Here is a 14,691-nt window from a genome sequence, read left to right as displayed (position 1 = left end):
GTGGGATTGGTGGCAAAGAAGTGCTTCCATTGCAGGTATAGGGAGAAGGATAGTAGGTCTTTAACAAGTCCAGCATGGTTAAATTTGGGTGTAGGGCTAAAGGTGAGGCCTTTGAATAGGACTGAAACTTCTGTAGAGCTGTGGGTTTTGATGGAAAGGTTAACAACAGTGTTATGAGAATGTTTTGGCTCTGCATTTGGTGGAGAGTTGGTAGGGAGCTTTAGAGGACGTGGCCTGTTGAAAAGGTTAGCTAGGCAGGGTTTAGCTGCTATAAGCAATAGATAAGGAGTAACTCTGTGGGTACGAAAGGGGTTGGATACTGGTTCCGTGAGATGACATTAGATTGTCAGCAAGTTAGATAACTTATGGAAGTGGTGTCTGGAATGCTCCTCCAGGTGCTGGAGAGCGGGTATGTAGGTTGAATGGAAGGCTTTCCTAGTATGAGTGAAATAGATTATAATTGACTTCTATAACACCCCAAAACTCTATTAAGACAAGTGAGAAAACGTGTATTACAGCTGCCATTTTTAATGTAATTAAAAAAAGCGGTGCCTCGGGAGAGGTTGAAAGCTTTAACAAGGTCAAACATGAAATTCTTAAAGGTGGCTCAAATAGCCAAATGTGCTCTTTTAAAATAAAATAAAAAAAATAAAAAAAACAAGTGAGTACAGTAGCCCAAACATAATTACATTTAAAGCCCCCTCACCAGGTGTACTCAATAAAACAGAAATACTTGGCAATAGAGGCCAAAAGCAAAAACAAAAAAAAATTACGCCCAAGAGGGAGGCTTAGAATAGCATCGCTAGATTGGCATGAACCCACCAAAGGCACACTAAAAAAGCAATATGGGCATATGTTGAAATGAAGAAGAAAGTGGTGCATCATTACATGGCATATGGGCAAGCTGGCAGATAATATTCCAAGAACTGTGCAAACACTCCACTGTCCAGATCTGAGGAACACCACCAATGCATGAGGATAATTGTGGCGGTCACCCAGTCTTAATAGGTCCAGGAGCAGCAAGGCTTCATCCTCCAGATAAACCAGCACCAACAGCAAAGTCTGGAAAACAGAAGTTGCTGCAGGTCGCACATCTTCTGGTCTTGGCGTGTCCCCAGCTACAGTGCAGGAACATCGGCATGTTTTTGCTCTTTCTTCTTACTCACCCAGCGAGCTCCAAACAAGAGCCCTTCCACACTGAGTGCCTCGTAGCCACAGCAGACTGCCAGCAACCTCTTTCAGCCACCAGAAATCTCTCCCACTTGCTGTCCCATCCTGCTCTGTCTGAAGAAACCAAAGAGACCCTCATATCGCAGCACCACAGACATACTCATGAGTTGGGTGCGAGGTATGGACCTGGCAGCATGGCTCAGTTGTCCCCTTGTCATCTAAAAATGTGTTATTCAGACACAAAATAAAAGTAAACACTTCCATGATTCCATCAAGGTTCTACACATTGATATTTGTCTTGATGTAACCAGAATACGAGCCCCTATAGCATCAGTGAAAATTCTGAAGGTGTTGTGTCAATTACTCGCAAATGTGGGCTCTATATCAACATATAAATGCTTTAAAAAAGTCCGTACCACTGCTGGGGACCCCTCCTTGTTAGAAGTATCTCTCATTGCTTTGGCTTATTTTGAATATTTTAATCCCCTGTTTTATGATATTATCTTTTGGGGCACAGCACCTAAAGTAAATAAAATATTTATTCAGCAGAAGTCAGCAGTAAGTATAACTCTTAGAGTAGATAACTACACTTATTACAGAGCTCTCTTTAAGGATATTGGACTACTCAGTCCCATTTCCAAGTACATTTACTGCGTCATGGCTTTTGCTGTAGCTAATGAAAGTCTATATCAGCTGAAACTGTACTATAAATGAAATTATGGGGCATATGTCATGCAAATACACTATTTCTGCAACATTGATACTGCAAAGTAAGAGACTTAAAAATAGAAACTGTAGTTGTTATACTATGTGACAAGATAGTGTGACACAGAAGAGGCTGGAAATGGCAGCAGAGTGGCTAGAAGCAAATGGGCCAATAGATTTAGTGGCCGAACAGTAAACAGAAAATTAGAGATTGGTGTGGGTATCAGCAATCCAGTGACAAGCAGAAATGTTGCAAGAACATTGCATTGAATCATGAAAGGCAATAGCATGCAGTTCAGAAATCAGTCTGAAGTACATGTCATTTTCAGTCAAACATAGAATATCCAAAGAACAATCCCAAGCAAGACAGTGAGACATAGCCAGGTATGTTCAAAGGTACTGAATGGTGCACGATATACAGTTTCATACAATACTGGAGAGTGGATCATATGCTGTAGATTTGGACAGCTCTAGGATCTATGATTTATTGGTGATGTTGACATCAGTGTCATACAATAGTGAAGTTCTTGTGACAATGTATGAGAAATCTGAAGAAGTTCAAGGAGAGCTTTTTGCTGTCCATGAAGAACTTTTGAAGTTTATCTGGACAGTGAAAAGCTTTGCAGTCTTTGTTGAATACACCAGACCAAAATGTGTACCTATTGATACATCTAAATTCCTGAAATAAGTGGGCTATGAAATGTAATTGAAGCTAATTCATGCAAGGAAATTTTCAATGAAAACTGTTTTTGATAGGACTATAAGTAACGCAGCATTAATGGAAAAAGCAGAGTTGAAACCTTCAAGCTCAAATACTTAGACAAGGATATTTTAAATAATAGGCTTAGTGTTTTTCATTTCCTTTTAATATTTTTGTTCTTCAGTGTTGTTATACGAGTAGGAAATGCAAATGTATGACCTGTGAGAGTGGAAAATAACAGCTATCAAAATAAGCTACTACGGGATATGAAATCAACTAGCATAGTTGTGCCTGACCTAATGAGAAACCTGTGAGATTTTACTTAGAATAAATTAAAAACTTGCTCCTCTTTTAGGAGTGTAGCAGGTTCATTGAGCAAATATGCACAATCATAGCACTGTATTCTTGGAATCAATCTGTTGCAGAATTTTATAGCATGTCTTACACGAGTGTAATAAACATGACCTTCCCGAAGGAGAAAAAAGTGCCTCTATAGCAATCACCTTGGAATTAGCAACCAATGGTGTTGCTGTGTTCAATTAAGACTTAGAACACAGTAGTAACAGGTGCCCAGTCAATGCTATGTTACTAACTTCAGGAAGGTGTTCCACACTATTCCAGATGCTTTGTTGTTGAATAGAACATGAGCTTATATAATATTAGATCAGCTGTGTGGTTGGTAGAAGTAGTAAATAGGACACAGCATGTCATTTTTAAAAGAGAAATATCTTCCGTTTATCTAGCTGATTCTGAAAGTCCATGCACTTGCTGTTGCATTTGCACATTGTCTGATTTACACTAATGAAACATTGACACTAAGCAGTTCAGACTAGAAGAGAAAAGAAACTTTTGAAGTGCAGTGCTGCAGAAGAATACTGAAGTTTAGTAGGGTAGATCTAATAGCTAATGGAAAGGTACTGAATCAGATTAGGGAAAAAAGAAATTAATGGTAGGGGGGTACCCTACTGAAAAAGGGATGAGTTGAGACAACACATCACGAGGGCATCAAGCATCAAGGGATTATCAGTTCGGTAATGGAGAAAGTTATTTGGGTGGGTTTGTGGGGGGGGGGGGGGGGGGGGGTGATAAAAATGGTGAATGTAGACTGAAGTTTGAATACAATCAGCAGATTCATATGGATATAGGTTGTCATAGTTGTGCAGAGATGAGGAAACTTGCACAGGATAGCCTAGCATGGGGAGCTGTGTCAAACTGGCCTTCAGATTGAAGACCACAACAGCAACACACCTAATGTATGAGAACACTAAGAAAAGCGATTAAATGTAGTTGTGAACATTTAAATATGAAGAATTTAGTTTGGTAATGTGCAATGATATTTTTATGTGATTAGCATCCAGTAATTGATGTACAGTGTTTCCATAGAAAATTTATTTATCTTGTAGCTTTGTTCATGTAAATAAGTTCTAGTTTTGTTTCTTTAGATCAAAAATGTTTATTATTATTTCATCCATATCTTGTGTTAAATATGCAGTATACCACCAGGTTGAAAGAAATGGAAGTTTGTGTTTATAGAGATGCAAAAAATGTACAATATGGTAGAGCTTATAAAGATTTCTACATCTACATCTACATCCATACTCCGCAAGCCACCTGACGGTGTGTGGCGGAGGGTACCCTGAGTACCTCTATCAGTTCTGCCTTCTATTCCAGTCTCGTATTGTTCTTGGAAAGAAGGATTGTCGGTGTGTGGGCTCTAATCTCTCTGATTTTATCCTCATGGTCTCTTCGCGAGATATACGTAGGAGGGAGCAATATACTGCTTGACTCTTCGGTGAAGGTATGTTCTCGAAACTTTAACAAAAGCCCGTACCGAGCTACTGAGCGTCTCTCCTGCAGAGTCTTCCACTGGAGTTTATCTATCATCTCCGTAACGCTTTCGCGATTACTAAATGATCCTGTAACGAAGCGCGCTGCTTTCCGTTGGATCTTCTCTATTTAAAACATTCCAGTAAGCTGTTATTTAGAGTTTTATTCCAGAGACATATGCATCTATACTAACAATCAATTATGAGTAGTGCTAATCTCTCCACACTGATAATTGTGGAAATTACTCTTATCACCAGTAATATTCTCAGACCAAGACCTAATCATAAAGCAATAGCAGCAGTCAATAATCCCGAGCATAACTAGCTCCTTCTTCTAGCACTTGTTGGCTGGTTTGTGGAAAGGGACCAAACAGCGTCATTGGTCCCACTAGCATTTGTAAAATGTTAGGAGAGTGGTAACTTTTGAGGTAATAGTCTCCGTAACATTACCAATACAAACAATCTTCCATTAGCAACTGTCACCAGTATTTATTGTTTTAGGGTTGCACCTATATTAAAGTTATGACAATTTTTTAATTAATTGTGTTGGTTTCTGTATTTGGAGTTCTGCTCTTTTCAGATGACAGCGTTGCTGTCATAAAAAAATGAAGTTTTATGTACCTACATGGCAAATCATTTATGGATATCAATTAATGGACTAGCATGCAGTCCTGATCTTAGTTTATGTTCAGTATTGTGTGTTGTTGATCTTTCTGCTTTTTATTTGTATTTATGTCATAGAGGAAAAATTGGTAGACATAGATGGGAAGAGTGAGGTTATATTAACCTTCCAGACAACGATCTTCTTCAAAGCTAACAAAGGAAGACACACATACAGCAAAATTGCACCGGCACAGAGACCCAAGGGGATACCTTGGTGGAAAATAGTGGTACAAATAGTAACAAGGGTTTGCAAAATTAACCATAATTAATGGTTTTATGATAGTGAAGTTTTAAATTTAATTGACATTTTTGCATGGAAAAGTAAATTTCCCTCTGAACTAAAAAGAAATACTGTACAAAATAGCTATGTTATAAAATAAGTTTATTTTAGGATAAACTAGTATAACGTATAAGGGAAGTTGATGGTGTTTACTCACTGCCACTGCTTAAATTTTCAGCTGAAAAGGGAATCCGGTGCTCTGCCAAATGTTCGAATAACAGTTGTAGATAATTTTCAAGGTGAAGAAAACAAGATAATTTTACTGTCATTGGTACGGAGCAATGAAGACGCCAACATTGGTTTTCTGAAAGTTGAAAATAGAGTGTGTGTAGCTCTCTCACGAGCTAAAGAAGGCTTTTACATAATTGGTAAGTCCTGTTTTTTATAAAACATTTTACTCATTTGAACACCTGAAGAATGAATATTCAGTTTGCAAACATTCCCCCAGGCTTTGGGAGTTTGCAAGGTAGGAGATAATGGCAGAAGTAAAGTTGTGAGGGCAGGTCGTAAGCCAAGCTTGGACAGCTCAGTTGGTAGAGCAAAGGTTCCAGATTCAAGTCCCAGTCTGACACTCAGTTGTAGTCTACCAGTAAGTTTCAGATCAGCCCACACTCCAGTGCAGAGTGAATATTCATTCTGAAAGCCATTATGCAAGGGTAATCCAGATTTCATTGTAAGCTGTTTGGACTTCAACCGCATACGTAACAGCACACTGTCGAAGAAAATATTGGCCCCTATCCGATCTACGAGGGTAATCCCAAAAGTAAGGTCTCCTATTTTTTTATAAGTACGTAGACCTGTTTATTTCTACAGTGGTTTATATCAGTTTACAGCTTGAACATTTAGCTATTTTTTGACATAATCACCATTTCTGACGATGCATTTATGTAGATGCTGTGGCAGTTTTTGTATGCCAGTGTCTTACCAGCTCGCCACCATGCTGTTCAGAAAGTTATGAACCTCTTCTTTCACCTTGTCGTCGGAGCTGTATCGCTGGGACCACAGTTAACACTGTCAGGTACTGTGAGACTCTGAAAAAACTCAAACAGCAATTCAGAACCGGAGAAGAGGGATGTTGAGCAATGGCGTACACATTCTCCATGACAACGCTCGCCCACACATCGCTCGGCAAACCGTTTCTCTCCTGCAGCAGTTTCAGTGGAACATAATTACCCACCCACCCTATCATCCTGACTATGGCGGCGAGCTGGTATGACATGGACATACAAAAACTGCCACAGCGTCTACAAAAATGCATCGCAGAAATGGTGATTATGTTGAAAAATAGCTAAATGTTGAAGCTGTAAACTGATGTAAACCATTGTAGAAATAAACAGGTCTATATACTTATTTAATAATAGGAGACCTTACTTTTAGGATTACCCTTGTATGTTTAAACGGAGAGTAGAGTTGAATCCAAATTAGCTGATGCATTCTGGAGTAGTGGGTGATGAGGCAGTGTCCCACTTTGTTTTTGCACCTCTTAAATTCACTCTTGTTATCAAAATACTTTTAAGGGCTGTATGTATTGACAAGTAAGTGTCTGAATCCTAGGTCTCTGGAAGAGGCTTATTCTACAAGTGCAGTTATGAATTTTCTGCAGTATTCTTAGTGTGCTCTTCTGCTAAATGAATATTTTTTTTGACCCTAGTTGCATTGCCACAGAAGATATGCAAAAAGGGGAGACCGAGTGAAAATATGCAATATCTGCCATCATTTCCATCTGTAGGTGAACACAACAGTCTGCAGAACTGAATTTTCTGGTTAACTTACCCATTTTCTGGTGCTATTTCAGTTTATTATTCATTTAGATGCCAAAGAACCTCATGCACAGAGCTTCATTTAGTGTGCACCCATTAATCTCTACTTCTAGTTGCACCATGTCATTTTTATTTGTTTGGAAAGGCAAAATATGAGTTTTCATAAGACTAATGAATCAGTTGTATGGCTGTTCCATTATTTTCTTGCTCAAGTCTGGTAGTGACGTGTTTCTATCTATTGATATTCTTGTGTCATCAGTACACAATGGTTTGCAAATAGGCCTCTCATATCCCAGGCAGTTATTTGTGTGTGTGTGTGTGTTATATATATGAGAGAGAGAGAGAGAGAGAGAGAGAGAGAGAGAGAGAGTGTGTGTGTGTAGGATATCATATTTAAGCAAATGCAAGCATTGCCTGCATGGCGGACAGGGACCATTTTAAGTAATGTGTGGAACATGGCTGCAGTTCACATATTATTTTACCTTTGGATCAAAGATACAGTTCCTAGGTTTGGGATTAATACTTCATTTCTCAGGGAAAAGAGAGAGATGAGTTGGGGAAGATTAAAAGGAAGGACGTGTTGTTCAGACCCCAGAATGGGGAGACCCAGCTTCAGTGAGTCTGAGGAGAAAAAAAGATGAAAGGTTAGGTGTCGGACATAACAGGTCAGAGCTCTGAACAGCAGTTAGAACTGTTGGTTTCAAAAGCAAAGATGTGTATCACTTTTACTTTTATATGTTTAGTGGCAGTATTAAATGTCTCCCCTCCTGAAGGTAAATTGTGGCCAGAATATCATTATATTATTCCCACAGATTGAGGATGCCTGCATCTGTCAAGCAAAACCAGTCAAAATAAAACAAATAATACACAATCAGTGTCTGTGTTCAGTACGTTATTTATCATATTTAACATTTACTACTCATTACAAAAATTTTTGTTCATGTGGTATCATTTAATAATATAATATGTCTTTTTCTGTGTGTGGTGTGTGACTGGCTCCATACAAGGAGAATGCCTTTGCCATAAAATTATAGTTTCCCTATTGCAGTATTAAAATTTTTACAAGCCCAAACAAGAAAATAAATGTATACACAGTAGCGAATGCTGTATCTCTGATTTTGATGCACAGTTGTTAGGATAAATGTAGTAGTGTTCTTCTCAGTGGCAATCTGAATAATTAATGACTGCAGGTATAATGTTTTTCGTAATGATTAACACAAGATGACCTGGGATGAAATTCATAAGTAACCAATTGCTGACATAAAATTTAATTTATTCCATTGTAAATTCATATCATTATCTTAAAATATCTTTCTACATAAGATAATCAGAAAGTAGGTTAAATAGCCACATAAAAGAATGTGAGAATTAAAAGAGTCTTTTGAAAAAGGGGAAATGTTATTGTTGGCAAGAATAAGTTAAAATCTTGCAATAGCGGCACTCTACAAGAACCACTCAAAATTACTAAGAAAAGTTACGAAAAAAGCAGGGAACATTCACATCATGTCAGAAATCAGTAATTCTGATGCCAGTCTGTGTGGAATGTAGCAAAACAAGAAAGAGGACAATGGGCCACAGAACAGGGTAATTTCATTGTTTGTTCAAATGGAAGGCCTGTAAATGATCAATCACAGGATAAATGATCAGTCACAGGTAACAGACATGTTTAATAATCATGTGTTAAATGTAGCACAAAAAATAGGGATATGCAGTTCAGGAGAAAAAAAGAAAAGTTTGTTAAAAAAGTGATTCACGTAAAATCAATTAAATGTATGTCTCAGCCACGTCTCGTTCTGAAATTAAGTCACATATTCTCTCAAAAATAAAAGCTCATCTGGATTTGATAGAGTACTGAAGCAATGTTCTCATATAATGAATGCAGTCTCTTCTGAAATATGTTATGCATCACTCACACGGGATATTTCCCCAGAGATATTAAGATATGCTATTGTTATACCCCTTTAAATGAACATGATAGGAGAGATTCCTCAGTAAATTACAGATTGGATTTCAAGAGAGTTACTGAACAGAGAATCATATTTACATGTTCGTAAGAATTAAATAGTGAAATAACACCGCCTGTTATTTTCTGCGACCTATCTAAGGCATCTGACTCTGTTAATCACAATATTCTCCCGGATAAACTGAGGTTACATGGAATCGACGGTATAGCCAACAAAGGAATAATGTCATATCTAATCAAAACAATGCAGAAAGTTGTACAATTCAGTCAATGAAAGCACGGCTGATTCTTCTGAAAGTGGAGAAATCATTTATGTGATAGTGTAGGGCTCAGTCTGGTTGATTACTGTATCGCATACCTGTCAACTATCTTCTGTCAAATGTAAAACAAGGAAAATAATTTCTTTTTACAAAAGGCACTAGTACTGTAATCAGTCCACACATACGTACAGCAATGTAAGAAATGTTAAACAATGTTTTTAAAAGTGTCATTGGTTTTCTGTAAATGGTCCCACTCTCAATTTTAAAAAGATGCGTCTTATTCAGTTCTGCACATATAGAGGTACTACACCAATGATATATGCAACACATGTTGAGGAATAATAACTAGAGTGGAAACGACTTAGTTCAGTTGCATTTGCACTTAGAATCATTGCATCTCTTGGGGAGAGACAAGTCAGTAACTTCATGTATTTTACAATTTTGCAATCAATAATGTTATCTTGGACAGTGTTCTGAGGTAATTCATCTTTAAGAAAAAATCTTCAAAAGGAACAATGATGCACATAATTACAATACTAGAAGAAAAAATTACAATCATTATTCCACCTTAAGGTAGTCTTTAGCAGATAAAGGGGTGCACTGTGCTGCCACCAAAATTTTTTATCTCGTACTCAATAATATAAAATGTGTGACAGAACAGCAATGTTAAACTTGAAAACAAATGGAGAAAGTTTCTTGCTGGCAGCTCCTCCTGATCCATAGAAGCTTTTTTGTGTGGGAATTATTGATTCACATCTGTACTTTAAAAAATAAAATCGAATAACATCTCTAAATGGTTGCTATGGTGCAATATTTGCATATGAATGTTTTGCATGAATTTAAAATTACTCATTCCACAAGTTGTGATCCATTTATACTGAGGCCAACTATGTAGTGTTCTGACCTGGTATAGTTTCAAACTTGTTTTGGACTTGGTTTCTTGGGTTGGATGTTAAGGAAGCCGCGTGCAGGTTTGCCTTTTACAGCACAAGAAAGTGGGTGCTCTGCAGAGGCTGTGAAATATTCAGTTCCGATTGCAGCTCCCCTGACAGCTGGCGGCACAGAAAACCAACTGACAGCTACGACATACATGAAACAATGCTTGCGTACAATACACATGACACTTCACTGCACCGACGGAAAGTGCACTTCGTTGCCGCAGCAGCCCCTAGGCAAAAGTGGAGCACTGTCCAGGTAATAAGCTGGGAAGTGCACATTCCATCCTGATCTCATTGTGTGAGGTGACAGTGGTACTGCAACTGTCAGAGATGGTTCTGCGAGCTTCGGAGGCGGTTCTGTGACTCTTGGAAGTGGTTCTGCAGCAGAGGTAGGCGGTGCCAGTGTTTGAGCAGGAAGTTGCAGTCATGGACGGTTATAAGTGGGTTCCTCATGTGGAGTGTCAGCTGGTTTCACTCTATCAAATGACACTGCAGATGATTTTCCATTTAGTGTTCACCTTGTTGTTGCAAAATCTTTTGTGGGCCATTGTGCGGCAGTTGTAGTGCAGCTCTGATGCCGTCTGTTTGGAGCATGATGTGAGTGCAGGATGGTAAGTGACAATCTGCTTAGATAGCAGGAATGCCATGACTCGAAACTGGGAGAGGCCAATTTGATTTGATTTTAATAGGGAAGCTAAAACAGCTTAGACCTAACCCACCACTACCCGCACCAACTAAGTTTATTGTGCGGTATCGCTCCCTGTACGTGGGGTGTTTGAAAAGTCTGTGCAAAAATGAAAACTACTTAAGTGTTTGGGGTAAACCTTTTTTATTTTTCAACATAGTCTCCTTTTAGACTTATACATTTCACACCTTTGCCATCACAAGTTTGCCCCATACTTTCTGATCTACACTTTGTAGTGGAGCCAGTCTGGTGCTAAGGCGTAGTACTTCATTCAAAACATTCTCAGAATATTGTAATTTTCTTGTCCTCTCATCTGCTACAGACAAAAAATTATGTCCCCAAACATGTTAACACATTTATTACTGCTGTAAATTTATTCTCATACTGCTGTTTGCCACGAGGTTCCATTCTCTCCAGTGACCTGGCTATATTCATACAGAAGTCGCCTGGATGTTCCATATTGCATCTTCTACATTCTGTTTATGTTCATTAAGGTATTTGCACTTGGTTTAATCTACTTAATCTAAATTGTTGCAACAATTCCATTAATGATTCATTGATACCTTCCTCAATCATGTATATTGTATTTCGGCTCAACATATACTAACATATACTACCATATACTAGTGTTTAACCAGTGTCAGTGCTCTTTGTCATATGTACTCTTACACAGTCATTTACAAAAAAATATCAATACTTTTCTCTTTCTATTACATCCAACACTTAAAATCAGTGCAACTCACCAGATCGATAAGTAATTGTTGGAGCCTGCACTCGAACATTAGGCTGCAATGCAGTAATACAGGCAGCTGCTGCAGTGGGAGGTGACAGTGGCAGCGAAGACACCTGCTTTCAACGGAAGCAGCAGTGATGGTGGATGTAGTTGTGATAGGATAGCAATGGCAGCATCAGAGGCTACGACAGTGCACGTGGTAGTGACGACGTCAGGTGCAAACATTGTCTTCCTGCTTTCTTGTGCTTTATCCTTTCTACTCATTGTCCTAGTTAACAGCCACATGTGTAGTAATGCATTGATATGTAGTCCTGTCACAGAACAGATCCCACTTATGTGATATTCTGACCTGGTGTAATTTCAAACTTATGGTTTTGACTTCGTTTCTTGGCTTGGATGTTATGTTAAGATCATGTAGGTTCACCTTTTTCAGTACGACAGGGCAAAATTTGGAGAGAGAAATGCAGGCAGGGCAGAAATTAAAAAAAAAATTATATAACCTCCCTCCTATCCCCCCCCTCCAAGAGAGGGGGGGGGGGGAGGGGGGAATCTACAGTAAACTTGCCTGAAGAAGAAAGATTTCCTCTTATGTGGTATTTAAAGCAGCTGTCATCACTCTTCTCTCAAAAAAATAATCTTGAAGAAATTTCAGCAGGCATTGCAGCCTAGAATAAACCTCTAGTCGTCCACAGAGGTGTATTACAAAACATCAAACTCAAATAACCCTAATATTGCACTGCTGCTGAAGTCAACATAAATATTTATTTCATGCCAATTGCACAAAGGATGTACAAGGGGTGGACAAAATGTGGAAACACTAAAAGCACAGCATAACACATTATCATGCCTGATACAATATAGGAAACTCAGTGGCGCTCAAATAGCTTCTAGTCATCTCAGTGCATATAAATACAAATCCTGTACGGCTTTCATGGGAAAATATTACCATTCTTCCCACAAAATGGTGACAAGTTCACTTAACGATGATGGAGATGGATATTGACCAGGCATTCTCCTCTCCAAAGTAGAAGACATCAGTGATATTGAGATCTGGTGACTGTGTGGCAGGCTAGATGACAGTTCATCCTTGTGCTCACTAAACCCTGGGCAGTGTGAGCTGTGTGAATAGGAAACCTATTGTCTTGAAACACAGCCCATGTTCAAATTCACTTAGCTCTGAATACCGCACTCACAACTGCACAGAACACTGCTCTGATTATGACTGACACTTTCAATACCTTGAGGACATTACATGGGTGCTGTTCATTGTTAAATACGACAGTGCAACCTGCAACTTTGGCCAGGATCTGCATTTATATTCAATCTTGCATTTCTTGTGGTGTTTCCATAATTTGGCCCAACCCCCTATTTTCACCAGTGGTGTGACACAGACTGATTTTCTTATTGAGTGACAAAAAGAAAATTTGCCAAACAATTAACAATTTTACATTAAATAATAGCTTGCATGAATTCTATTGAAGACGCGAGTGCCACGTAGTCGCGACAGTCATGGGCTCGCTATGTCAGGTGGTCAGATATAAGTGGTTTGGTGCACTCCAGCAATGCATTGTATATTGCCCTCATTCTCCTGAGATATGAAACAGAAATGTGATGGGTGCTTCTGAGGTAACATATACGTAAACAAATCCAATAATGAAGACAACAGTACACATGCTATCCGGTCCATAAAAGCATCCCCAACTAGACAGAGAGATGAACCATACATTCAGTCAGCTATGAGAGTAAGCTGGTGTCTGCATAAATATTGGACACTGTACACGCCATTATAATTAATCCTACAAATGATCCTTGGAACATTAAACAAGCAAATTAACTAACTAAGAATGGAAGACCTTGACAAGATCACAGAACATGCCCACTGGGTAATTTTTGTGCCAAATTCTACATCTACTGAGATTGGTGGGAGATAGTATATTGATTTTTCTGGAATGTCTACCTTACAGAAGCCAAACTGAACTGCTGTTAAAAAGATTAGTGTCAGAACGGTAGTTCGGTATAATGTTGGCTATCACTCCTTTTATAAATTGGTGTTACTAATGCTTATTTCAGACTTTAGGAATTACACAGTGACTTATTTTATTTAATTATTACAAAGGTAACTCATAGGGACACTATCAAGTCAGCACATTGTTTTATTACAATGGTTGAAATGCCATAATAACAAGAAGAGTAATTGCTGTACATTGGCCTTATGATTTTTGTGATATCTCTGACTAGCTAACTTGCCAAAATTTGATGTCCTTTGATGTAGAATACAATTCCTGAGTCTCAGTAAATTTAATGGTGCTGCAATCAGTTATCAGTTTTTATCTCTTAGTTTTTAACTATTGTTAAGAAGAATTCATTGAGGTTACTGGGGACTGATTGCAAACTAACATCACATATCAATACTACTTTCATCTGGGAGTTTGAGTATCATTTGCCATACTTAATTTATTCATTCCATGCTTCATAACACTCCAAATTATCTGTGCTTTGTTCTTAAAATTTTGAATTTTTTCTGCATATTGCATGTTTTCTGCCCTTTTTTTAGGCTTCTGGACCTCAAATCAGTAAAAACGGAATCCTTGTAGGATCACTTTATTGTCCATCTGTCTGTCTGTCCAATTGTAAAAAACTTTTTTTTCTCAGGAACTGGTTGGCAAATCATGTTGAAATTTCAACAGTGTAGGGAAAGATAGACTGCTACTTACTGTAACCAAAAGAAATGGCCATTTACGTCACATATTTTGATACTCTCAGAATGACTCATTAAAACCTATAGGATACTTGCCGTTGATGTAAAATTATGAAATTCTGCAAGAAGTAAGGTTTCACAATACAAGAATGGAAAAAATCAGAAAAGTGTTAATCTGTAAGTATACCCCACCAGAAAGATATTTTTTTTGGTCCTGTGTCAGACTTTAAATTGAAATATTCGCGGAAGTCTTGGAAACCCTGGGACCAATTTCTTTCCAGTATGAATGTTGACAACAGGCAAAAATTGT

At 38.3% G+C, this 14,691-nt stretch overlaps 1 protein-coding gene across 1 annotated transcript in view; it reads left to right on the top strand.

Moving 5' to 3' along the window:
* LOC124595650 (NFX1-type zinc finger-containing protein 1-like) overlaps positions 1–14,691 on the top strand; it is a 279,353-nt gene that overhangs the window by 143,983 nt on the left and 120,679 nt on the right. The window contains exon 7 of the mRNA XM_047134490.1: positions 5,523–5,712. Within this exon, the coding sequence (XP_046990446.1) occupies positions 5,523–5,712 (190 nt within the window). The remainder of the gene's footprint in view (positions 1–5,522; positions 5,713–14,691) is intronic.

Source organism: Schistocerca americana, chromosome 2 (genome assembly GCF_021461395.2).
Source record: "Schistocerca americana isolate TAMUIC-IGC-003095 chromosome 2, iqSchAmer2.1, whole genome shotgun sequence".
Lineage (NCBI taxonomy): Eukaryota > Metazoa > Arthropoda > Insecta > Orthoptera > Acrididae > Schistocerca > Schistocerca americana.
The sequence above is the reverse complement of the archived record's forward strand: the minus strand, read 5'-3'. Positions and strand labels throughout refer to the sequence as shown.